This window comes from Opisthocomus hoazin, chromosome 2, assembly GCF_030867145.1.
Source record: "Opisthocomus hoazin isolate bOpiHoa1 chromosome 2, bOpiHoa1.hap1, whole genome shotgun sequence".
Taxonomy (NCBI): domain Eukaryota; kingdom Metazoa; phylum Chordata; class Aves; order Opisthocomiformes; family Opisthocomidae; genus Opisthocomus; species Opisthocomus hoazin.
The window spans coordinates 128,064,668-128,091,808 of record NC_134415.1 but is presented as its reverse complement, the minus strand read 5'-3'; the positions used below and the strand labels follow the sequence as shown (position 1 = coordinate 128,091,808).

The window sequence follows — 27,141 nt, the reverse complement described above, 5'->3', positions numbered from 1 at the left end:
GATGACGGCAGTGTGGAAATACCTGCAGTCACTCTTGGACAGCCAGTCCAGATGTGCCTTGCCATCAATGAAGCTTTCAGGCAGACTAAGGCTCACTGTATCTGAGCATGTGCTCTGCAAGTTGTTTTTCCCTTGTTTCTAGGGCCTGTAATTGCTGGTATATTGTTGCTGCGGGCTGTGGGTCAGGTCCTGAGGGAGATCTTGTGGTACGCTAAGTAGAAGGCGTAGATGTATCCTGGATGTTATGGTGAGGGTTAGATGAACTCGCTTTTTCAAAGAGAGATTCAAGTTCTACTTGAATGATTCATCTTGCCTAACTGAAATACTTCATCTCACACAAACATTGGTGTCTAAGATGCATAAATGTCCCTTGCGAGATGCTGATTTCTCTCAGCTGAAGGAGCCAAGTTCAGACTTAGATGTTCATGTCTAAACATTTAAATCTATAAGCTAGACAAGAAGCAAACCTAAGGGACTTTCAGAAAGCAAGAACTGCGTAGAAACTACTTCCCATGTGGTCAGTGGAGATGTTCTTTGAACTGGTTTTGTAAGACTTCATCATAATTTGATGAAAATATAGTAACACAAAACCATGGCCTTCTGAGGATAGCACTGGGAATCAAGGTTGGGTTTTCCAGTGAGATTTAGAAGACAGATTCACCCACTATGACTGAAATTTCCTGATAGCAGGTAGCTATCAAAGTCTTGCCAGACTCACTGTTAGATCTCCAATCTAGAGGTGGATGTGAAAGAAAAAAATATACAGACAGTATAGCAGTGATTCTGATTCTTTGCCTCAATCATTATGTGGCCTCTGTGTTTTGTGTAGCATGTCAATACCTAGATTTATTTCATTTGGGTGTTGGGTTTTTTTAAATCTTTTTAAACCTTCTGAGATAAAAATTTGCTCACTTTTCTCTAGAATAGTCCATCTATTTTGATTTCACATGCAAACTTGAGTTTTCATTTTTATGTTTAAAGGAACTCTTTCATCTTTCTTTGTTTCACTTGTTACTCTTTTTTTCATGGAATGTAGCAGTAAAAGGAATACAAAGATAGCAGTCCCACAAATATTATTTGGAATTAGACACAATTGATGATATAAAAATACTTATTCTCTTAAAAAAATCAGAAAATTGAATATTGATGTGAAACTTTATTTTTCCAAACTGGGAGACAGTTCTGTGAGCATGAACACTTGGGAACTGTCATTTCTTATATTTTCTCCTTTGTGACTGAATGATGCTCAAGAAATTCAAAGCTCTGAAGGAAATTCTTCCCTCAGCTTAAGGTCCCGAGGGTGGAAGGAGTTCTACTATCAAAAGATGTTTCTAAGACATCTCCTCTAACCTTGGTGAGTGAACTAAAAAATACTAGCACACATGAAGGCAAGGGTAGTGGAACACAGCCATGGTGTGACTGCATAAGTCTTACTTCCATGAGAAATCCAGTAAAGAAAGAGAGCAATTTTTAACTAAAAGCAAAAAAAATAAAGGGGGGGGGGCATTTAAATGAGAAATACTATAAGAATCACGTTACCAATTTTAAAATAACAAAGCTCATCATATCCTAACTTAAAAATGTGTCTGTGTTTTCGAAGGACTGATGTGCCATCCCTGACCTACCTATGCTCTTGACCCCAGTACTGTCCTTCCTCCTGTTTTACAAAGCTGAAATGACATGTTGTGTTAGAACCCAGCTATGACTACACCCCAAAATGAGGTGACTTTTCATCTGAGGAAGCCTTGGAAGACCTGGTTTTCAATCTGTACCCAGCCACAAAGAGACTACTATACGTAGACATATGTCTGTCTTGACCCCAGGGACTTCAAAGGGAAACTTCACAGTGGGTTAGAGGTATGCATGTTCACTTCTGTCTTCCTGAATCTCCCAAACAGAAATCGTCCATATCAGGGAGTGGGTATATCTACTGCAGCCAAAGGGAATGGAACTTCCTTGCTGCAAGTCTTTATTTTATTCACCCAATGTTTTCTCTCATCATCTTGCACTGAGTCTGTTAACTAGTTTCCCCCCTGTCGCTGAGGTAAGCTAGTTAAACAATGAATTTTAAGTAGACTGAGCTATTGCAGCAAAGCGTTGAGTTGATTGGTGGAACTGCAGAAAACCCCTCTGTTTTCATCACATTAAGCAAAAGTTGAGCAGCATTAAATAGCCCCATTCTTCATTCTGTAAACTGATACCATTCTTAATTTTTCTCTAAAATATTGCCAAAACTTCCTTAAATATATATATTAACTGAATGTACACATGACATGTCATGAGTTTGTAATACCTGAAATAGTGTAAGCATGTATATATATATATATATATATACATTTACATTGCAAGGTAATATGTGGTAGATGGATAATGTGATTCTGTTGTCTTTGGTGTACAGACCACTGAAACAGAGAAGCCATCTCTTTCTTTTCTCCTACTGCCCCAATCCCTTTGGTCACCACCACCCCCTGCCATCCAGTGATCTAAAAAACAAGGACTGGCAGTGACAAAGCATCAAAGGGCGGCTAAAATCCGTGTGGCATGTGACATAGCGAAAAGGTCACATTGCCCTGCATCAGCCCTCTCTTAAGTCAAGTTAATTAATGGTTCTTTTTTTTTCTAATTCAACTGGATGGGCCTCCAGGCAAAGTGTATTTGTAATGACACCACATTCCAGAGTGTCCCAGCCTGATGCTGGCTATGCCCCTTCATGTCCCTATATCTTCAGGCCAGGACGCATCAGCTCAGCCCTCTACTCACTTTTCAGGTGTGCATATTGCTCCCAAGTCACCTGGCAAAGGGTGATAACGAGCCTGATCTAGGTGGCTTTCTACAGAAAATCTAAACAGTAGCATGAGCACCATGGAGCAAAGCAAACAGGAGGTACAAAGAAAGCCTCAAGAGGCCGCAATAATTACAGTCTTGTCTGCTGTGGATGCACAATGGTATCCTGTCCACATCAGCAAAAAAGCCACCAGTGAAGCATCTAAAGAGGGAAGGAGATTGAAACACATGGCCAAGATGTGTCCATGGTCTTTGTGAGGGCAGCAGTACCTGCTTCTCTCATCAACTCTGCCTCCACCTCAGTTGGGAGACTTCCTGCTACCCTGTCCCTTGTGTGCTCATATACAGATGTGTTGATTGAGGTGAAGTTCATGACACTGGACCTGCTTGGGGTCCTACCGAGAGGGCTGACCTCACGTCCTGCTGTTCTTGCTCTCTTCCAGAACACAACCTCTGACTCCTGTTGGCATTGATATCTGCTGTGGATCAGCCTTGTCTGCCCCAGAGTCTGTGCTCAGAGCAAAGGTTTCTATGCCCACCATGCCATAGAGTTAAATGAAACTGCAAGAGGTTTTACTGACGTTCTAAGTTCTCAGCCAAGGCAAGGGCAGACAACAGATCATTCTCTCCAAAAAGCACTGGTGGCAAAGCCCTGGTGGTGTAGCCACACCTCATCTCATCCCACTCTTGCTCCTGTACTTGCTTAGCGTGTCTGTAAGAAGGATTTCCACAGCTAGTTTGTTTTTGTGAGGCTCTATGTACACACATTTCACTTGCTGTTTCTCAGAGTGTGTTGATTAGAGGGATGCCATGCATGGTGAGTTGAGGAGGGGGCTTACTCTACAGCATCATGCATCAGACTGTGTTCCATGGTTACAAGAGGCCATAACCTCACTGAACTCAGAAATTATGACTTACTGTTGAAGACCAGAGTTGGGTCCAGCTGCCTCAACCCAGAGAGATACTAGCTGAGTAGAGACAGGAGATTATTCCCAGGTTTTCTCCTGTGGTGACTCCAATCCTCCCAAACCAAACCTCCCTATAGTAATTAAGGTGCAGTGGGTAGGTATGTCTCCCTTTGGCTGTTGTCAATCTATTGCTCATTTCTAGCAGGGAGAGAACAGTTAGGAGGTGACTAGATTGTCCCTTCCTTCTCTTCCACTCAAGTTTTAAGCCTGCCATTGCGACAAACAGAAGGCACATGGCAACGACTGTGTTTCCTGCTTCTCTATAACCATTTTAATAATCACCTCAGATTGTTTTTCTCCACTAAAAATATTTTATGGTGCAAGAAAACATCTTTTCTAGTGCAAGAAAATGGCAGCTCCAGTCTTGTAAACTGCTAAATGAACAGTAATAGTTTGTTTGCAACAAGTATACAACAAATTAGAAAGATCTAAGTGTGAATAAAATCAGCAGCCTCCAACAATGCCAGTAGAAGGCCAAATATTTCAAACAATGTCTGCTTAGTCTTTGCCTCTGGGTGTGAGCTATCATCTTGAAGGGGCCCAGAATTAATACTGGCTGCAGGTTTCCCTGTTCATTTCCTTTGGTTTGAGACACCTCTCTAACTGATGTTGCCTGTGCCCTCTGTTACATTTTGCAGGTAAATTTATGGGCACAGCAGCACTCTCCAGGGCAAGATGTTAATATGGATAGGGGCTATGCCCATGCTAAAATAAATAATGCGGTGCCAGGCCACAGACAAGGAAACAGAATCCTCTGCTCTGCAAAAAAGGCTACAACAGCCCCTGGCATGCTTCTGTCCTGGGCCAATTAATAGTCTCCCAAATGATTCCTGGGTGCACTCTGGGAGTTAATGTGTGCCAAGGAACATTCCCAGTTGGTCTGTTGGATAAATCCATCCTGTTTTGAAAGCTGAGAGTGTATAATATATGAATGCAGCCAGACCATGTCAGTTGGTCTCGGTGTCTGGGAATACTCCTGGGCACATTTAATTTACTAGTGAAGATGTAGCCAGAATGTCTCTTCAGAACCGTCCATTACTTATATATCTGTGTTGAAGCTGATGTTTTTTGCACTAGTCTGATTGTATCCCACTGCATGCAGTTTTAAAGCTCTTATTTTTTCTTTTGGCTGCTGCAGCTGATCCGGGACATGATCTGCTGTCTTCATAAACCTGCACTGTGTTGGTTTACTCGGTCTTCAAAGATGCTCAGATTCCAAGAGCTACAGGGTTTTTCTTTTTTTCCACTCTGAGATGATTAAACAACACTGATTATAGTCAATTGAAAGCATCCTTTCTCTTTTGCATCCTGTGTGTTGAATTTTTTGAACAGTTTTTTTTTCTTTTTTGGCCTTTTTAGTTGTGTTTAGAAGGTCAGCCGAGTTGTTGCTGCCTCCACAGGAGTATGGATAGTTGGTTAGGAAAAACCTGCTGGTGGCTGCCTTCATTTCTAACTCTACCAGTACCTGCCATGTTCCTGAACTGCTTGAAGTGAGATATGTCTCAGAAGAGCAGTGGGGAGCGCAGTGGTACTGCTCTGCACAATGTGGCTGAAAAATTCTCAAACCTTCTTACTACCTTTGTGCTGGTAAAATGCAAAGCACCAGAGGCAGTTTAGGGCCCTGGGGCTGACTCTTACTATGGCCACATGCGTAAATGTTAAACTCTCTTATCCTGCAGACCAGACTGGTTGCACCCAGACTAGGACGGTCACAAATCACGCTAACTCGCAGACAGCCCCTACACAGTGTTTTGGTCACTGTTATTGACCTAGACAAAAAAAAATATGCCAAGCATTGTTCTAGGAATGTAAAATATGTGTGACTGAGTACCAGGGCTAAGGCATAATCCTCCATAAATGTAGATGTAGACTCAGTGTACCTCTTTTTAAGCTTGATGCAAAACTTCTGTGTCCTTCTGTGTCCCAAAAGGGAGAGTTGTGCCTCGAACATGTGTGGTTAAAGCTTTTGACATTTATCAATCAGCATGGCTAGCATGTCTAAAATGCCATTCTTATCCCAGCCCCAGATGAAGAAATGTCTCTGTGGCCATTCAGATGTTTATTCTGTTTGTATTTTTCTGTCCTCTCTGAAAGCAAGAAATCCAGCCCATCAAAATCTCAGACATTGCTGTTCCCAGCTGCAATGTTCCTAGCTAGGATCTGCAACGTTTTGTCCCTCTTCAGTCCCCACTGGCATCACCAAAGTTCAGAGTGATTATTCCCCTCCTATGGGAGAGGTTTGGTGGCTGGGAAGAGAAGACTCTCAAAGGTTACTGTTCCCCTCAAATCCTTCCGATTGGTCTTTCAGATAAAGAATAAAAGCAAGAGCATTAGCCAAAAATAAAAACCTAAGAAATGAAAGGAAAGGGCTGAGTGATCCCTTCCTGTTTTTAGAATGATTTTGGTTGGTTACAGCAGAAAGGACGCACATTTGGGGAGTACAGGAGATGCTTGGACAGTCTTCAAAAGAGCAGTTTTCATTGACGCTACTTGAGCAAATTGTATGTAAGAGTAGAACCACAACTGTTCTGATTCACAACGTATTCTATGCAGAGACTTCTTACATAAATTGGAGTGTCTTTACACTTCTTGTAAACCTCTTTTCACTAGTTACTAAGTGGACAGAATTGATATCTCAGTTTTGGTGGTTACTCCTAAATTTACTGTGTAAAGTTTGGGATTACCTGGGAAAATATTAACCATCTGGGACTGAATTATGTGAAGAATCTGATTATTAAACCAAGCTGTAGCTGTCAGGTCCTTGGAAACCTTTCTTCTTAGCAGTGCGAGAAGGTGAAGCTCCAGGCTGGATTTGAAGGCTGGACGTGGTGTAGTTACACTTTCAGCTCCCCATAGGACTCTGTTCTGAAATGGTAAAGCTCCTTTTCTCTTCTTGCTCTCTTTCAAATCTAAGCCACCTGAGGAGCATCTTGTTGTTACCTTTTCTGGAGCATAGCAAAAGGGAGTCCTATCTCCATAGACCCCTGGCCATAATACCTCCCAGGTAGATAATCTTCAGCCATTCCTGCTCCAGTCCAGTGCTGTCAGTTTGCACAGATCAGCAGAATGATCACTAAATGGTCATGTAAACACTCTTATAGTTAAACACTGATCTCCCTTGATCATCCTATTCAGTACCAAGGTGGCTGGTAAGGCCTGGAGTGAAAATGTGGATGTGGTGCCTCAGCGATGTGGTGCAGGCTTGATCATACAGATCTGATCTACATCCATATGCCCCTTAGATGGCTGCTGGATGCTTGTGCAAAGGTCAGGTGTCTTTAGTGTCCTCCCAGAAGGTTTTTAACGGAGTAAGCTGCTAGCTTTTATCCTTTCTCATGATTTTATGAGGCAGAATCCCCCCTCCCCCAGGCAAGCAGCCAGCCTGCCACTAACTATTCACTTTAAAATTACAGTGAAGCTTGAAATAAAACACTGCCATGGACTGAACCCACTAACCCTCAGTCCAAAGGTATTAAGGCTGCTGGTTGATAGAGACAATATCTAGTTCTTGGAAATGTTTTGCTTCTAGCACCCTGGATGATTAGGAAGAGAGGACTAGGCAAAAAAGATAATGATTCCATATTTGCTGTGGAAATGGCAAGTGCAATTAGAATTGCCAACTGAGTTGTGATCAAAATTCTGATTAATTACTTACTGCTATTTCACAGAGAAGAAATTAGTGCGTATCTAATTGGTGTTACTGAAATGTATTCTGTGCCTCACTTGCATAAATTAAATGTAAAGAACAAATCTACTGCATGTGTATGAGAAAGAGAGGGAGTAAAAGAGAACATATGACACTGGGCAAGATCCTCAGGTGACGCAAAGCAGGGCTGCTGCGATGAAGTCTCTGGATGGTGAGTCTGGGACGCAGGATGTTAAAAGAGGTACTTTGATTTGGGTGTTTACTGAGGGTTCTTGCTATATAAAAAGAGGAGGTCAGACTAGAGGATCACAGCAGCCTTTCTTCTAGCCTTATCAAAATCTCACTCTATCAAAAACAGTCACAGCAGTATCAAATCCTATTTTCAGCTCATGATGCCTTGGGACCAACCCCCACCATATCATCAGAGACTTCCTATCCCATGATTTTTGTTAGCCTATTTATTTCAATTTCAGCTCTGCACATGCTCTAGGCGCGCATACAATAATGGCAATTACACATTGTACAAAGCACATCAATAATTTTAGTATGAAAGTGAAGGAAAATGCAGAGCTACAGCTCCAGTGTTTTAATTGTCAGGACCACATTATGTCAATGAACCTGGAACACGGAGGACTGATCAGATAAATTCCCCTGCGCAATTCCAGCACCCAGCACTGAAGTGCCCACCATGTTCTGAAAATGAAATGTATGCATTAAAAATGTATCTGCATTTGTTTTCCCTCTGGTGTATTTTTGATTTTTCTAACAAACAGAATCTTATGGAAAAGAAAAGAAAAATCTCCCATAGGTTGGAGCTTTGGCAGTGCATTTGCTCTCTGTAAAGAAGTGAACTTGTTACCTTGGCAGAGAGGGCTGTAGACATCAGCAGGGATTAGATGAGTCTCGTCCTACCTACTGCCCCTCAATTAACTTTTATTCGCCAAGCAGAAATGGGAGAAAGATTGCATAAATGGTGAAGAAAACAAAACCTCTCATTTTGCTAATCTTTGGAATTTATTGTTACTTTGAAAGAGGTTATTTGCCTAAGCAGAGGCCTAATTCTACTTGCATACTGTCAGTTTAGCTGTACTGAATTTAAAGGGTCTTTCCAATACCTCTCAAAATTGCAATGAAATCAAGAAGCTGTATTAACTGCCTTGCAGCATGTTGCCATTATCCTTGCCTTTCGTCTATCCTCACTACGGTGGCATGTTCTAACCATAAAATATTCTTTTTTTCTTTCTTATTCTTCTCATAATGAACTGGTGTCCCACCTCTTAAAAAAAATTTTTCCCCTCTGCCCGCTTGAGTCTGAAAGGGCACAGACATCACCAGTCATCTGTAATGTTCTTTCTTTTCCTCTCCTCCTATCTCTGCCTCTCTTATCTCCATGATCTTTTTTTCTCTGTCTCCCTCATGCTCCAGACAGCTTTATTAAATTCAGATCTCTACTTCTGAGGCCTCTGTCTGAGCTCCCATGCCGTGTGAGCCACGGAGAGCCAAAGAAAAAAAAAAGGTGAGATTCCCTTATGTTCCTTCTCCTCTCAATGTCCTTGGCTGCAGAGGGATCTTTTCCAGAGCACATCCTCTGGCTGGGTATTCAGGTTACAGATCCCATTTCTGCCAGGGTTATTATTATATTGGAAATGTAGTGTGCAAGAAAATGCAGATTAATTTTTGACACCTGACAACATGTGCCTGACATAATGTACCACCCTTTTGGGCAGGATTTGGGATGGAAAATGGGATCTCTACTGAAAGCTCTTCCCCAGGGAAATTATACATAAACAGAATTCCTTTAGCTTTCATGGAGAGTGGTGGGTTGGACCAATTTTCTACCTCCTGGATTAGTCTTAGTACTTAGTTCTCCGTACTTAGTGTACTATGACTCTGGAATGAGCCTTCCCATGCTAGTGGGATACAAACATGACTTACAAGGCTTCAAACTGGTGTCGCCTACGACTGTCAGGTGAGGGTGTGAAAACTGAGCAAAACCTGCCAGACGGGCTCTTTGTAGGCTCTTCAAAATGGCTTGGCTCTGCATGGCATTCTGGGAGCTGAGAGATGCTCTCTGATGACCCAAACTAGCAGAAAGGCCCATGCAGGTTCCTGCTGAGAGCCTGTCAGCTGAGCTTTTCAATTGGTGTGCCCAGAAAAAGACATATCTTCTGATACTGTTGATGTCAAAGAATAAACTAGTGAAAATCATGCTTGTGCTCCTCTTGTGTATATGTCTGGCAACGCTGGTGTTATATAAAAAAAACAGACACAAAATTTTCTTACTGCCACTTCTCTTAAAAATAGTTAAATAATGTAGACTATTATGTGTGAAGGGCATCCTTTAAATACCAGCAGGATGCCTGACCTATGTGGCCTTTGGGAATCCTATATCGCTCTGCCTATCTTTACTCTGTTCCGGTGCTTTTTTCCACCAGTGCTGAAGCATTAAAAAGTGTCAAAGCAACAAAGCTGCTTAATGCACCTGTCTGGTTTCCTGTACACAGCCAACAACTTTGAATTAAGTTTTGTAGCAGTTGAGTATTTGTATGCTTAACAACACAGTCAGGGCAATGATAAATAAATACATAGTACCCCAACACTAAGAGTCTCAGCAAAGTTATTGACTGTCATGTTTTGAGGCTTGAGCGTAATGTAAGCACCCTCAGTAACATTTTTTTTCTTCCACAACAATCAGGAGCATGAAATCATTGCCCCATATAGAAATGCGGCTTTATGATTTTGTTCTCGGATAGGGTCAAAACATCCAACTGGTTTATATTGGCCTGAGCATCAAGCTGTCATCAAACAGACCACCTGAGGAAGTGGCCTGTTGGGAATGCATTTTAACCATCCAAACAGAGATGTCCAAACCTTTGCAATCTCAACCATCAGAAATTGCTGAGAAAAGCAGAGAACAAATGAGCTTTGGTTTTAGTCCCTTCAAGCACCATACGATGGACCGTTACTTCTCTTTTCTGTTTCCCATTTCAGGCTGAGATGTTTTCAGACTAAACAAGTCCCTGCAACCTGAAACTCAGCCATCATTTATGCAAGTACCCTGTGCAGCATGGTTAATAAATAAAAAGTTAAGAAAAATAAAAAGACAACCTTTCCACTATTAAAAAAAGACTCTTCAAAGCCATTCTTTTGCTCTGGGCTTTTACAATAATAAGCTGAAAAAATACATTAGAGAGCAGACTCCTTTCTAGCCACTTCATATTTCATTTTGCCTCTCACTTGTCTATTTATTTTCACGTCTTTCCTGATTAGTTCTCAGTTGTGGAGAGACAATATTAAGCACAATGAGTTTTAAATATACTCCTTGGCCAAAATAACTCCAAGGGCTGTCTGAAATTTCAAATGGCTCACTGGTAAGTCTGGAATAAAATGCAAAGGGAGTGATGTCTACTAGTTAGAGCAGGATAGTCAGGATTGGGTGAGTGTTTGGAGTGCTCCACCAACGCAGCTATTCTTTTTCTCCATGGGCACCATACCATACAATCAGGATCAGTGTGACTCTGAGTCGGATTCATGTGTATAAGAAGATGGAGAAGAACACCTGAGATAATGTACAGGAGATGCTCCAGCTCCAAATCTACTCTTTCCCTGTTGGAGCTGTCCAGAGGATTTCGATAGGACAAGGAACAGGCCTTGGACTACCTAAAACAACCACACATGAGTATAACAACTATTTGTAAAAGTAAGCATCAAAGCTTCTTCATACCATCTTGCAAATGTGTGAAATGATGTGTGAAAGCATTATTAGGATCACAGATCTTCTTCAAGTCATTTTCAACCCTGGCAGCTTCTCTGAACATACTCTAAACTGGGAGTTTTGACCTAGTAAACACATAAAAGCCTAAAACGTAGGTATGATTTATCATAAAGCCCTCAGAAATCTGACCTAACTTTAGGTAGCCTTGCTTTGAACAAGAGATTGAAATAAATGACATACAGAAATCCCTTCTGACCTGTTTTTTCCTAAAATTTGAAGTAGGCATGGTATTTTAAGACTACTCCTACAGAAACATTTGATTTTCTTGTAAGCGGTGTTTGAAACCAGTATCCATCCATCCTTGCACCCGTGTTGGTTCCAGAGGTTAGAAATTAGTTTTCTAGGCTTTCGTTGTGTTTACTTAGATGCCTCTTTTGCAATAAATTCTCTATTTCTGTGCTTTCCAAGGTATTTTTCTCAGTACCCCCTCCATTTCCTACGTTAACTCGACTGCTCAGGAGCAGAGAGTGCGTGGTCTGTAGGCTGCCAGTGCTACTGTGAGATGAGGGTATCTGGATCCAGTGGTTTAGCCATTATAGCTACAAAAGCCAAGTGCAGAAATGCCCTGTTTCCAGGGTCTTTAGGAAAAAAAAAAATGTTTGCAGGCTGTTTAGATCTCAGTCAGGGACAGGAGAGCTTGCTTTATCATTTTCTAGATTAACATGGTACTGGCTTCATCTTCTTTCGACCTTTCCCCTTGTTCATAACGGGAGAATACATTTACTTTGGAGGTGTGTACTGACTACCGTTTCCCACTTCTTTCAGAACAGGAACACATATTACTCTAGCTGTTCTACAAGCCTCATTAGCTACATCTTTAGGACTTGGACTCATTTCACCTAACCTGAGCTGTCCAAATACAGGCCTTCAGTCCACGCTAGCTGTCTAAGTTTTCCATATAACCAGCAGTGACAGATACCTCCAGAAGTGATAAAATCCATCCAAGGGAAAGAAGGAATGAATGACCCTCTGAACCTGTCTCTCTCTCTCTCTAATGATTATTGTCTAGATGAACAGCTTAGACTAGACAATTAGCTTAGACTAGATGCTTAACATTTAGGAAGCTAAAATTAATGTGATGAATCCTCTTCTATGTGTTCAGATAATGACTCTAGCCTTTGTATCTCAAATTTTAGCTCTTCAGTATGTTTTCATAGGTGTTCAGATTCTGCGCTATGCTTTCAGATTCATTTCGACTTCTAAGGCTTTAAATACTTGCCTCCCATTACTGTTCACTGTCATAAATATGTCATGGCATAATATAGCTGTCTGTACCTGTAATGAAATCTTTCTGCTTTAAGATTCAACTCCATACACCATACAGGACTAATATTGCCGGAAATCAGCCTAATAATGTCACAGGGACTCTCGTGCTTGTGAACACCTCTGTCATGAGCACAGGCACTAGGACTGTACCTTCAGCCCAGGCAGGTATAAATAAGATCGTAACTTTTTTTTTATAACTTACCTGTGGAAGGAAGGAAGGAAGGAAGGAAGGAAGGAAGGAAGGAAGGAAGGAAGGAAGGAAGGGAGGAAGGGAGGAAGGGAAGAAAGAAAGAAAGAAAGAAAGAAAGAAAGAAAGAAAGAAAGAAAGAAAGAAAGAAAGAAAGAAAGAAAGAAAGAAAGAAAGAAAGAAAGAAAGAAAGAAAGAAAGAAAGAAAGAAAGAAAGAAAGAAAGAAAGAAAGAAAGAAAAGAAAGAAAGAAAGAAAGAAAAGAAAGAAAGAAAGAAAGAAAGAAAGAAAGAAAGAAAGAAAAAGAAAGAAAAAGAAAGAAAGAAAAAGAAAGAAAAGGAAAGAAAGAAAAGGAAAGAAAGAAAAAGAAAGTGGACATAAGGCTGCTGATAAAAAGACACTGGAGGCATTGGGCAGGATGGGGAGAGGGCTCAAGAAGTCACCTCACCCATCCATTTACTCCAAACCGAAATCTATACTTACACTGCTCCTGAGAGAAATTAATATAAACTGCTAAAAAACTCTTCAATGGTGCTGGTTCCACCACGTTCCTAATTGGTTGGTTTCAAGGCCTTTCTATTTTATTTTGGTTTTTTTAGTAGAAAGATGTTTTTCTAATTTCAAAACTAAATCTCCCTGATTAAAATATTAATATCTGTTTTTGTTCTCTCCACATTGAACATGGGAAACCAACATTCCTTCCTTCCTAATAATTTTTATAAAGTTTCTATAAACTAATTACACCTTTAATATGCTAATTGAAATGTCTGCAACCTTTCTGGGATGAGCTTGGAATATCTGAAATATGTTTGTTTAAGTGGTATATCCGGGGCAAAAGAGGCTTTTCAAGAAAACAGTTTTACAGAAAAATTTTACACTGTCCAAAAATGTTATAATTTCTCAGATAAAGCTGAAAACTTTATAGATTTTGCTATTTAGCCAGAATGTTTGATTGGTTAATGAACAGAAAAAGGGAAAACAATTATAGGGCAAATGCTGAGCCCTTCCGTCCTCTCCTTCACCTATGTCTTTTAAAAAATTGCCATTTTAAAGCCCAAATGCTTCCAAAATCTGCAGGTATTTGGCATTTTTCTTCTGGCTCACTTCTAATGGAAAATCATTCAATCTCTTTGCGAATCAGTTCCCAGGACCAAAGAACTGTTCTCATTGGGAAGAAATGATAATAATAACAGTAAAGTGGAGTTCCCTGAAAATTTTACTTTGAGGCAGTTGATTTTATCCCCTAAATTTATTTTTGCAGAAGAAAAGGATGATTTGTCTTTGCAGTGACTGCACGCCAAGGAGGGAAAGAGAAGCTGAGAACCTTCCCGTCCATAACAAAAACTGGCAGCAATGGTCTTAATAGACTTCAAGTTTATTTGACTAATTCTTTCACCACTTGTCAGACAACATACTTTTGTTTGCATTAACAAACCGAGCTCTTTCCTCCCCCATTTCTCCAGTGAGTAGCAAAAGCACTTGTGTGGAGCACACATTACTGCTAACCGTTATGATGTTTGCTGTCAAACTCATTTATTTATGCAACCACTGTGGAAAGGCCTGGGGCCCATAAGCAGCCCTGAAAGATTTCAGAGCCTTGGTGTGGGGTCATGAAAGGGAAAGTGAGGGGGAGGGCGAAGCCTCCACTGGTTATGAGAAAGGAACTGACACAGGAAATGGTCACATATGGCACAGATTTATTGTGTCCAGGACTTCCCATTCAAAACTCATTATATCCACAGCTCAGAGCAGTGCATGGCACGGCCACATTCATTTTTAGGTCTGGCAACCGATGAAATTGCTGTTCTGCTTTCGGGTGGCAGTCATGGTTTTGTCGTTCTTCAGCCAGAGAGATGGTGACTGGAACCTCATCGGCAAAGGCTCTGCCGTTCTCTGCCACTCACCTGTATGTTGAGCCCTGGGTATCAATTTCACTAAAGCTTCAGTCAGCAGGGTTGTTGGTCAGGAGGAGAGAAAAATGCTCCTGGCTTTAAATACACCTAAAAGGAAACCAGGATTATCTTAAGGGGAAACATAATGGGAAAAACTTTGGTAGCAACATGAGAAACAAATTGATACTTGCAGAACAGTATGTTTTTTCAAAGGTGAAGTAGTATGGAACAAAAGATGTTTCTCTCTCCGTTCTTCTCTTTTAATCATCTTTTCTGGGAGACAGGATCCCTCTTACACCCATTTATTGGCTCTTTGAACGATGGTTAATGACTTCAAGAGGTTTGAGGGAATTGTTTGTATTACCTGTATTACCTGCTTCAAGAAAGCATCTAAAAGCTTCGGTCAGGACCCTGGGACCTATTTTGCTAGCTGTTGTACAAAAAGCCACCACTTCCACCCCTTAGCTGTGTAGCCTTCAGGAATGGTATGGATACTCCAATTGTTTCTCCTATGCTGTCCTATGTGGTTTCACTCTGTCCTCTTCACTCAAGTCCCATGCCACGCTTTTGATTGTGTTACAGCAGGGTTTAAGGTGATGACTCCTGTGTTCTCCTTCCTTCAGGCTTACAATTTAAGGGAACTTAATTTACCACACTTTCAAGGACTCTCTGGAAATGCATGGAATCTTGAAGTATAGATCAATACAGTTGTTTACTTCTTTTTGTCTACATGCACAATATAATATCAGGTGATGCTTCTTTGGTCACCATATTGGATTTATTCCCTAAATAAACATTATGGGGAACTTTGTGTTGTCAGGATGGCTAAAATGACTAAAGTTCTCTAATCAGTCATGATAATGTGGAAAAAAATCCTCCCTAACTGTGTCTTTCTGCTTAAGTTTAACAAAATGGTGGACTAGTTACTCCAGGCCAGTTCTGACAATAGCAGGAAGGGTCTCAGTGTCTACCTCTCCTGAGCCCAGCAATGCTAGGTTACAAGCACTGGAGTTTCCCAGTCACTCCCGCTACATCAGGCAAAAGGCTTTAAGCTCAGTTGGGTCCCAGGCAACCCAGCAGTCCCCCAGACAATTCCTAGGCACTTTCCAGAAATTAGGATGAGTCAGAAGCCAGTCCAAAAGGGCGGTTTGGAAGTGGCCACCATCTTTCAGAGAGTCAGTGACCTTAACAGTATGGGTGTGCCATGTCAGCTGGCATCACGAACAAGAAACTGGCCTTGGCACTGGTTATTTTATTAGTTTTGTTTTGTGCAATGTGATAGCAGCTCAGTTCCAGCCTGGACGTCCGGGCAGAGCCAGCCAAGGTATTTCCAGGTGTGGTCACCTTGTGGTGGCAGCAGGACATTTGAGAAGTTCTGTGTCACCATAAAAAACGTCCCTTGATTCAATCATGACACAAGACCTGGACTAGGCAACCTAACTAAAGGGCATTTCAGATTTATTGACCCACCTTCTTTGAAAGGGCTCAAGATCTATTCTCCTAGCTAGGATATTCTCCTCTTCGGCTTTTCACTGTTTTGTGAGACAGGTTTGATATTTCCTCTCAAACACAAAGACCAAAGATGGTCTCTCTGAGTCAAGAAGTTCCTGACCTGTAAGAAGCTGGAAGCTAAGGGGAGCATTTTGGGTGAACAGTGTTATACTCATGCCTTGTTCCCATGCTCTTTCTAGGTGACTCTTTTTGATCACTGCTGGAGAGCATCCTGGCCTAGATGGGCTTCTGGTCTCTATTCTTAAGACTTGATTTGTGTACTTATGATTCAAGGCTAAGAATGCCTTATCGCTATAGTCTCTGGGAACTGGAAAACTTTGCAATTTTTTGTTCATAACTTGGAAAGACATACTATAATCTGTAACATATATGCCTTATGTCTTAGGCATGGAGGAGCTCTGGTGTTAGCATAAAAATGTATAACCGTATGACAGATGCAGACAATGCTTGATTTACAGTGAATAAATACTCGTAATGTGTGTGGCCATATCAATGCATGCAAACAACGGATGTAAGAACAAATATTTCACGTACTACATCTGTTTTTCTATGATTTGTACTTGAAAGGGAAGGGTCAGTGCAGATCCTGTGGTGTGTAACAAGAGTGAGCTTATACTACAGTTTTTCCTTTCAGTGGGACCACTAATAACTGTTTTTTCTCTACTTGGGCACCTACTTTTACAAAACTTGTAGGAACATAGTATCTTTACGTCCACGAATGTGACTGAAATTGGCCAGGGGGCTCAAAGTTTTTATGGAGGAACGATAAACAGGAGAGCATAAAAACCCACACAGTGTGATCTTATGAGACTCATTTCCTTTGAAAATCATTTTCTTTAACAGAAAGAATTAACAGCCTAAAGCAATCACTCCATTTTTATTTACACTGTCCCTGCTATGAGTGTGTATATACACGTGTGTATCTCTCATGCAGGTACACGCACAAATACACGAGCAAGCACACGTCACCCTGCATTTCTGTGCGTGTGTCCCCAACACACACCTTGCGAGAAATCCAACACAAATAAGTTACTTGACATTGCGTAGTTATGTGTTTGTCCCCCATGGGAACACCAATAAACTCAATTGAGTGATATCCCTAATTTACAGTCAGTGGGATATCTGAAAAACAATGGGGGATTCCTTGTGTCTGTATCCACTGAAGCACTTACCTACACAAAGATTTCCAAGATCGATGTCTGCAGAGCCATTGCTTTCAAAAGACGAGTGTGTAGGCATGAGGACCCTGTGCTAGGGATTAGACAGGAGAATCAGGGCCAAAATTATTTGTGAGGAATATCTAAACTTGAGAAACGTGGAAAACCTTTTGTATAGCAAAAACTACTGACCTCAGAATCATTTACCTTTTCTAGATTTCTAAGGTCCTATTGCTGGACCTTTTTTTTTTTTTTTAATTTCACATTTGAAAGTCAGCAGGTCAAAAAGAACAGTTAATGCTGATGAATATTTCCCCCTCAGCAGAGATATGTGCTGGCCAGCCCAAGGCCAATGAATTGCAATTTCTAAACAGTGTCCCATTTATCTCTCCCCTCCCCATTCCTCCCCTACTTGCTTCTATATTTTCGTAACTAGAATTGTGGTTAAATTAGAAATAACTGACGGGCAAATCCAGTCGGACGGAAAGAAAATTGTGGGAGATTTATTTTATTTTGATAAAAAAATGACATTGCCTTTTGTTTTTGTCAAAAAATGACTATATTTTTCCTTGTACCATGAACTGGGAAATCTATCATGAAATGGGTAAAAATTATTGAAGGAAATGGTGGTGTTAACCTGAAGGGGAAAATCATTAATGTTGATGTATTTCATTCAATTTTAAATGTAGAATTTATTTTATTTTATTCTATTTATTTGGTGTTGGGGAACTAGGGAAAAGGCAGGAGACTTGCAAAGGACTCTATGTGCCTTTGAGTCAAAACATCTATTTTAAAAACACTCTCCCCTCCTCTCCCGCTCCATTTTTCTAAATAAAGGATATGAGATGTTGTTGTTGGTTGTGTTTTTTTTCCTAAGCAAAGAGGACCCCCTCGGCGCATTTTTCTTTTCAAATGTGAAATGAGGTGGAAAATCCTCATTTCACGACAGGAAGGACAAATATTGACACAAAGTTAATATTTGTCAGGAGCCCTAGAAGCAACCTGAGTGCTAAAATCTCATATAGATATATAAGTCTGTGTGTCTATGTGTGTGCATGCATGTATAGATTTAAATAATAAACTTGACTTGATGATAGAGGAATCCGCAGAAAGCAAAGTCTGCTCTCTAAGGCTGAGGAAATAGCTAGAGAGGGTGAACACACACACTTTCCATGTATTATTTCTCTCTTTCGTGCACCAGGCAGGACACTTCTACATGGCACAGGTACCCATGCAAGCGCTCAACACACACTTGCCTTCTTCCTCTGCCCAGGTGCACGCAGCTCTTAGTGTGACTTCGACCCTCACCTGTGCATGTTTTGCTACAGATATGAACAGCTTCTGCATGTTTCCCATCTGTTTGCAGGATCTCCAATTGACTCGCACTCTTGCACTCACTAGGTTTCTCTTTCTTTCTTTTCTCCCCATTGTTTTCCCCCGTCTCACACAAGTGTGAGTGCAAACACAGGTGGTCACACAAATATAACTTGTTTAATCTAATTTCACCATTGCGGGGGGATGCTTCTGGAATTTATCACCGTTATTGTTCATCCTCAATGTAAACAGCACATGTCAACTCAATATTCAGTGGTCACTCAGTATTTATTAAGTCCTGTCCACTCTGGCCTTTTTTAGAGGAAAGCCCTGGGGCAAATTAGCTGCTGGCCCTGACACGCTGCGTCACTTATCTATTCGCATTGATTACGAGAGTCAGCTGTGGCCAGGACTCACTTTTTCCTTCTGCTCTCAGACCCCTCTTACAAGCACCCCTGCTTAGATTTTCATGAGGAAATAATCAGATTAGGGCTTCAGCGGTGAGTTCATATGGAGTTCTCTTTCTCCAATGTGCTACTAACTGAATAAACGTGTTTTGTGGTAAATTGTAAATGACATTATGATTACTAAGGCCAGCATGGGTTTCATTTAAAAGTGATCGAAATTGCAGGCTGCAGAAATTGTGACTGGCAGATAAGGCCATTTGGAAGGAGACAAGGAACGATGTGTGTGCGTGCATGGACGCGTGTGCAGGAAACCAGGCAAACACACTTTGCAAGGCGGGCAGGGCAAAGGAAAGTCCTGGGAAATCACAAAACATCAGCAAATCCCATTTGTAGACAAGTGAAATGTCACTGGGGGGAGACGGGGGTATTCCGGGAGAGCAGACGATGAGATCTGTCAGCCTTCGTGGGCTGGCTGCCTGCTTCAGGGTGCACCCTCCCAGCACTCCAGCACAACACTGCACGCTTTCGAGTGCAGCGTTTCCACTTTTGCTTCTTAATGCAGTTGCTGTTCCCTCTTCCTTTGCCCCCAGAACATGCCAATAAAAAAATACTTACACTAATAAATCAAAAAAAAAGAAAGAGAAAGGCAAGGAAAAGGGAAAGAAAACAGTAAGACGGTGTCTCAAAATAGGGGCTTTTGCACAGATCCTATCCTCTCACTTGGACCTGCTCCCTGAACAGAGCTTGACATTTCTGTAATTTCATTGCTTTCCTCGGCGACGTGCAGAGCGAGAGCTCATTCTGGGAAATGCTCACAGACTTGGGTAGCAGTCTGCACGCGAGGAATCCCCCTGAAATAAAACACAGGTAAGTGTCCACAAGATCCAGGCATCAAGACACAACAATAAGCAGAGCCCAGACTGATTTCTCATAGTGCATTTCTTTTCCAGGAGTCTGGTATTTTCTTCCAGCAGTGAGTTTCACAGTTGTAACGTTTCCTTGATAAGGTGAATGCCCTTTTATTCATCGAAGAGTTTATGACTCTTGGGGATGTTGCTGTCCTTTTCTTTTTATCATTATCACCAAGCATTGCTGACCTGCATGCATGTCCCCAAAGCTGCTGAATGAGGAACACAGAGTAAGTTTAGACATTGGCTGTGCTTTGCCTAATACGTTCCTGAACACAGCTAACTAGGAAAGGAGCAGACTCGGAGAGGGAAGGGTTGTAGCCAGCTACAGCAGCAAATTCCTCCTTTGATTTTGTTTTGGAGAGAGAAAGGAAAAGCAGAAACACAAGGTTTTTTTTCTTAAGATCCTCCAGGCAGAAATGTTTATGTTTTTGGTGCCTGCATCTGAACTAATTTACTTTTATTCTCTCTTTATAATCAGTGGTGATCTCATCATTACAGCCTGAGGCACAATTTCTCTCATCTTAAAGCAGAGATCTGTATTTGGTCAGATGGAGCATACCCTAACTCAGAAGACTGCGGGTTATACAGCTTCTGTATAGATCCTTCCATAAAAGGATCTTCTTGACTTGACTCCACAGACACTTGGGATGGGATTCAGTGGAAAATTCTGACATATGTGGAAGTGTCTTAGCTCCTGTTATATTCAGTAGAAAGAATACCTAAAGCGTTTTCTAAAGTTGCTTTTGTACTCCCATAGATCCTGTGTCACATCTACAGTGTAGCTACCCAAAGAAGTCCAGGCGACATTATGCACTTGTATTTTAAGCGACAGGATCCTACTACGGGTCAGTAAAGCTGGAGGATTGCAAAGGGCAATCCAGCTGACAAAACAGATGTATTTTGGGGTGATCTTCACTGCTTTCTAAAGTTCTTTGTCTGTATTGACGGCTGGGGAATTGGGAGTGTTTCAGTTACCATAAATGTGTGTCTAGTGCAATTGCAGGTGCTGTGGCATGTCTCACCAGGCCTCCAGCTGCCACCTTTGAAGTGCATAGGTCTTCTGTAGACCCTGTGTCACAAGCCTCAGACACCTCAGGACATGCCATGAGATATTAGATGCCTGCCTGTGCGCACACGATTTAAACTCTAGATCTCCACTGACTGCAGTGGGAGCTTAGACACTTGGAAAACACGTAAGGGCCTCCACTGTTTGTAGGAGTCTGGATCTGGTGTTTTCTTCTAGCTCTAAAATTCAGTGAGGTGTGTCACCACTGAGTAGACTAATGATGCACTGGTCCTTTCCAGATTTTTTGTTTGAGCTACTATCCCCGTGAGTGGGATAAGAGTGCACTGTGTAGAGTTCAACTATCTTTCGAAAAAATTGCAATCATGCTCTGCTTTGTTACCCTGCTACAGACTTGGAATCAGGAGAATGTAAAAGACATAAGGACATAGGGACAGAGCGGTGGGTCAGACCAAAGCTCCATCTCGCGTGTCTGCTCTTTCAACAGTGACCGTAATTTGATATCTAGAAAGAACAAGGCAAGTGTATAAGGTACTTTGTCATTCACTAGCAGTCTCCAACCATTTTCAGCTCAAGGACCTCTTGAGGTGGATATGGTTCCTACATATTTAATACCTCTTAGTATCCAGGGTTCTCTTAAAACTATGCAAAATTTTAGCACCAACAGAAGTGACTGAGCACTGAATGGGAAAATAAGCAGCTATACCATAAACAGTTAAGATGATGTCTGTAACAATTCATAGTATTTTTTTCTCCCCATCACCCTTTATTCTCTTCCAGGAATTTACAGAGATGACAGCAAGTGTATCTTCAAGCCCTCAGTACAAAGCTACTTCTGCAAGCAGACAGATCACACAATTGTCATCCTAGAAAACTTGGACGCCAATATGGTCAGCCAGAGACTGTTTCCAGTGGTAGCAATGACTGGCAGCTTTATGGACACTTTCAGTGATGCAACTTCTCATGCGTCATGTTATCCTGCAGAGCATTCTTCTTCTTTATTTTCTGTGTTGCCATCCACCAAACTCACTACAATTTGCTTCCCAGACCTGGCACCTCTGACTTTCAGACTCTACCTCCTCAGTGGCCAAAATGCAACCAGACTGCCCCTCGCTATATTCTACAATGAACCACTCAGCCTTCGTGTTTTCGTTCAAGGCAGATATGTCCCTCCAACCCCATCTTCTTTCTCACTGAATGAAGGGGCAGGAGCCAACTACTTTAGCTTTGAGGACAATCTTCTCTATGTTCTCCTGCATGAGAAAGAACCTGTAGAAATAGTCACTGGTCTTTCCCTTCTTGTGGCTTTCACTGTAACCGAGTCTGTTGGGGAAGATGATCAAGCAAGCATAATACTTCGATTAGCTGATTTCTTGAAGGTCGGTCATGATCAAGTCAGAGTAGTCCATCATGTGCTGGGAGGTGAAAGCATGTTAAAGGTAATCTCGGCCAATGCTAGCAAAAAGAGATACCACTGCCCTGACATGGCATTTTGCATGGCCTTTCCTAGCAGATCTAGTTCATGGAAAGCGGGGAGAGGACCAGTGAGCACTCGAGCTCTGCAGCCATCTGATGCAGCTGGTCCATCAAGAGTGCTCATCATTGAACTTGGGGATCCACCAGGCCATCCAAGAGATGAGTTGACAAGTGACAGCTTAAAGAGCTTGGCCAGAACAATTATTAACACTCATCAGACTGGAGACCTTCAGAGAGGCCTTGGTATACCTATTGATGCCTTAATGGTGACTCAGCCTGCCGTACTATTTCCAGCAGAAGATAACGACAGGTAAGTATCAGCTGCAGTATATGAGTGTAGTGAGGCAATTTTACCACTTGATCTGCTTATTAAGATAAGGAGTAAGTTCTCCATTGACTGGAATATGGCTAACCATGGTGAAACACGTTATAAAGTTTCCATGACAGAGCTATGCCCAAGTACTCGCTGATCTCCTGAGTGTGAATTGCTGTTATTCTGCTGGTGTTCATGGCTCTCTGTCATGCAGAGCTGTCCATGAGTCTTTAAACTAGCAACAGAGTTATTGGATGTTTGGCTTGCAAAGGCAATGTTTCTAAAGAAATTCAGACTAGAATTGCTCTTAAATGTTACACAGTTAATTCCAGAAATGTTTATAAATTGATGCAGCATGAGAGACGTGTTATGAAAGACAGGTTGTGGCTTTAACTAACTTGCAGATCTAAACCTTGATTCATATACTTTTAAACTTAAAGGCCAGAAAGCAGTGATTAATCTGCTTCTGTCTCCTGCATGACACAGGCCACTGTGCTCACTTGGATACCTCAGTGTTGACCCTTCTTTTTGGCTAAAATTCTAGAAAACCAACTGGTCTTGAATATACAAGAGCTGGACACATTCAATACTACCTGAATGTGTGTCTAGATGTTGGATGTCATCCCTATTTTTGCTGTCACAAGTACTTGCACATTTTCTCTTGTCAGTCTCTCTGTCTCCAGCTTTCTGTGAGAGCCTCTTGTTCTTTGCTTCACTGTTACATCAGTGAGTTTCTGGGCATTGACTCTTCCTCCTACTCCAGATACCTCCAGAGTAATCAAATTACTCAGCTGTCTGCTTTTTAATAAATTGAAAGGTTTGAGTTCTGGAGAGTATTTCTTCCCCTCTCTGTCTCTGTTTTCTGAATCCTTTTTGAATTGTGTGTGTCTGAAAAGCCGACAGTTTTCCTTCATATCAGTGCCATGCACAAAAGTGGTACTAAATCCCATTTTCTATTGACAGAATTCAATGGTCCCATTAGCCCATTTTTCCACAGAAATAGGAGAGCTCATGATTGTCTGTTTGCTCTCTGTATTCTCTAATTCCTTTTCAGTTCTAACTTTCCAGGACCCAATTCACTCAGTTGTTTTCCCAGATCCAACATACCACATGATCTAGGTGCCCATGTTTGACTGTTCTCTCCATAATTTATCAGCCCACCAACACTTCTGTGCATTTTATCTTTATATTTGCTTCTTGATGTAGATATATATCAGGCCAGCAGCTGATCTTGACAGAACAACACAGGACACCCCTTTACTTTCTAACAGTTTCCTGATGGAAGCTACCTTTTGAGCTCAGTCACTTAGCTCCTGGTCAGTTCTGTGTATACTTAATTTTTATTGATGTTCTGTACCAAGACTCAGTTTTTGAAGGTCATTTTTTTCCTGTCCTCCAACAAACAACCCTTTCTGTCCCTTCTTCCTCTGTTTCCATCTTGCTCTTTTCAGCCTCTTGTAGCCCCTATTTTCACGGCCCAGATGGCAGCCCTTATCTGCGGAGAAGGCTGTGAGGAGCAAGGCTGGGAAGGGAGCAGACAGCAGTGTATTTCAGCCTGAGATCCTGAATCTGTATTAAAAGCATATGGGAAATATGAAAAAGGTAATATCCCATCTGTTTTTAATAGGGGACATGGGATTTGATGTTTGGCAACCGTGTTGTATACTGTCTTGATATTGCATAATGTTATTTTTTGATGTTGTGTACTACTGAGCCCTACCTAAGTATAAGCATATTCCATCTATGCAAGAAACAAGTTGGATTTGTCTAAGACTTGCTTCTTCAATTAATACTATATCCTCTGACATTTACCACTGACCTCTGTGCCATCCTGATGTTTGCTGGCTGCTAGTGATACAACTACTATTCACCTGATTAGCTTTTCTACCAGGCACTGTGTGGTTTATGATAGTGAAGCACCCACATTAAGGACACTGGTCTGTGACCGCAGGAATCTTTGTTTTGGTTTGGATTTTTGGTTTTGGTTCATTGTTTTGGGTTTTTTTGTTGAAGTGGTGTTATATTAGGCACAGTGGGAAATTATTATTTGTGAGATCAAATCTTAAATCAGGGTCAAACTCTGATGATATACAATAACATCGCTATTGTCAGTGAGGGTATTCGTGTTACCATGTTGGATACTATAAAATGGGACTGAAAAAAAATGTTGTTGGAAGCTTTACAGACTTTGATAGGAAATGTATTCTGTCTTTATGCCATCCCAAGACATGCCGTAGCCTGCAGAGTGTGAAAGGTACAGGACCCCTCATTCAGTGTGTTCATTACTCATGATCAGAACAAGAGGAGCAACAATAGCTGCACTATTGAGAATGGAAGAAGCTATACCAATATACTTTTTTAGAGTACATTCACCAGAACCCTAGTAAGTACCCATAGGTTCCTGAATGCATTAGTGCAACATCATGGGGACAGGGGAAAGCAGAGGTCATCTAAGGGAGAAGACCACCCTCTTCTGAGTGGCAGGGAAGAAACCTTGTGCCTGCCTTTTTTCAGGCACAAATGACCTCTTCTCCATACTGGGGAGTGCTCTCCTATCTGGGGTTTGTTTTACCATCTGTGGATCTGCAAAACCAGTCTGAGCAGCGAGGATCAGGACAGGTCCCTTGGAAGGAGGTTGTTTTGGTATGAGGACAAGAACAGTGCTAGCTTGAAGCCACAGATTCACCTTCTCAGTAGGGGAAGACCTGGGACATATATCCAAGAGAATATTATCATCACCAGATCATAGGATGAGCTCAGAGCTCATCCGCTCTTAGCTGCTTGGGCTTCTCTGCAGTGTTATTTATTGCTCCCCATCAGTCATAGCTTTTCTGGAATTGCTCATGGCTGACATTTCTGATGCAATAAGGACACAGATAACTTGTGAAATGAAATCAGGATTTTCCTGTTGGGACATACAGTATCCCCGCTGCCTATCCATCTCTGTTTAAGCTGTACATGCTAGCACCAGCAAGGATAACGGGGCTAGGATTGCAAGTCAGGCTAAGTATTCCCATGTATTTTTCTGTGGAAGGAAAAAAAAATATTTTCACCCTTGAGTCATGTAAAATCCAGTCAGGCTCTAAGATAAACACAAGACCTACACTCCTGCTGGGTGAGTCTCCCTGCGTTTTCAGACTCGTGGCTCCTTTTGCATCAAGATAACAACAAAAAGATCTTTGATCAGCAGAGACTGGGTGTTTGTCTTTGCAGCCCAGGACAGTGAGGCTGAAGGGAGCCTGAGAAACCTTGCTGTGGTTGGGTAGCAAGGCAATAAGTCTGTATATCACATTGCCAAGCCTTTAAAAAATGACTTGTCTGTTATGATTTGAAATGCTTTTTTACATTATTTTAATTTAACTCCTTTGTTAGGGTCACTTCAAGCACAGCTCATTGGTTTGTCAAGGAAAGATGGAGGTGATTGCTGTGCCTGTTATAGTCTTGCACAGCTGGAGAATCAGAGATGACTATCACAGAGCTTTATCATTCTGTGAATGTCTGTATATTAATATATACTGAAATGTATAAATGTATTTACAGATAGAAATCTCTGTTCTGCAAAGTTTGCCTAATATCAATGTGAGTATAAAAATGAAAGAAGAGAGCATAACAACAAATGTATTGCGTGTGTTTGTGCGGATGCCTTTATACAAAATCAGAAATATAAAGGTGGACAGTCATCCAGAAGCCATTTAGTGCATATCCCCACACTAGCGCAGCGTACTTAGCTCCTATGTGATGGACTTTTAACCTCTTACAGACCGAAATTTGCAGGCATTATATTAAGAGTGAGGTTTGGGGTAGCATGTGAAAAGAGTGTGTGTGCAGGAAACAACAGTGTTTGAGACTCACAGCAAGAAGTAAAAGTGAATAAATCTTCAAATAACTGCTCATTCAGACAGCAGTACCCATGCAGAGGGGTAAATGAGAAATTACTACTAATTTGCTATGTCACATGGCATACACACAGGCAGGCAGGGTTAGAGGTCCAAACAAGATTAATTCTGACACATCCTCACCCCAAAGTGCTTGGGCTGGATAACCTTCGTGCAGGTTTCGGTCAGGCTGTTAAATGTAATTGCACAGGATTTTAAAATAGGGAGATGACAAATTTTTTCCTGTGTAGGGATCCAGCTTTACCTCCAGTGGGTAAGCAAAGGCAGGATGCTAAAAATCCTGACCTTAGAGGTAAAGCTTTTGCAGCACTTGAGGATCTGTCAAGGCTTTCTCTGCCACAAATCCCTGAAATGAGGGTGTGAAAAAAAAGATAGGAGCTTACAGTTTAAGCTCCTGAGTACCACCTCAAAATTAAGCTTACATATTTTTAAGCCATAGGGACACTATAGAGGGCATATTTTTGAGTAGCATGTGCTGCTCTGCTTGTTGATGTACAAAATACAAACACAGTTGAAGTCGATACAGGAAAGGATATTTAAGATGATAATGGAAATTGAGTTTATTTTAAGATATAAGAAATAAAAGAGTATGATGTGTTTAACTTGGCAAAACA

General features: G+C 41.4%; 1 protein-coding gene across 1 annotated transcript in view; it reads left to right on the top strand.

The window, feature by feature from the left end:
• PKHD1 (PKHD1 ciliary IPT domain containing fibrocystin/polyductin) overlaps positions 1-27,141 on the top strand; it is a 277,151-nt gene that overhangs the window by 224,877 nt on the left and 25,133 nt on the right. The window contains exon 60 of the mRNA XM_075414995.1: positions 21,623-22,628. Coding sequence (XP_075271110.1) covers positions 21,623-22,628 — 1,006 coding nt within the window. The remainder of the gene's footprint in view (positions 1-21,622; positions 22,629-27,141) is intronic.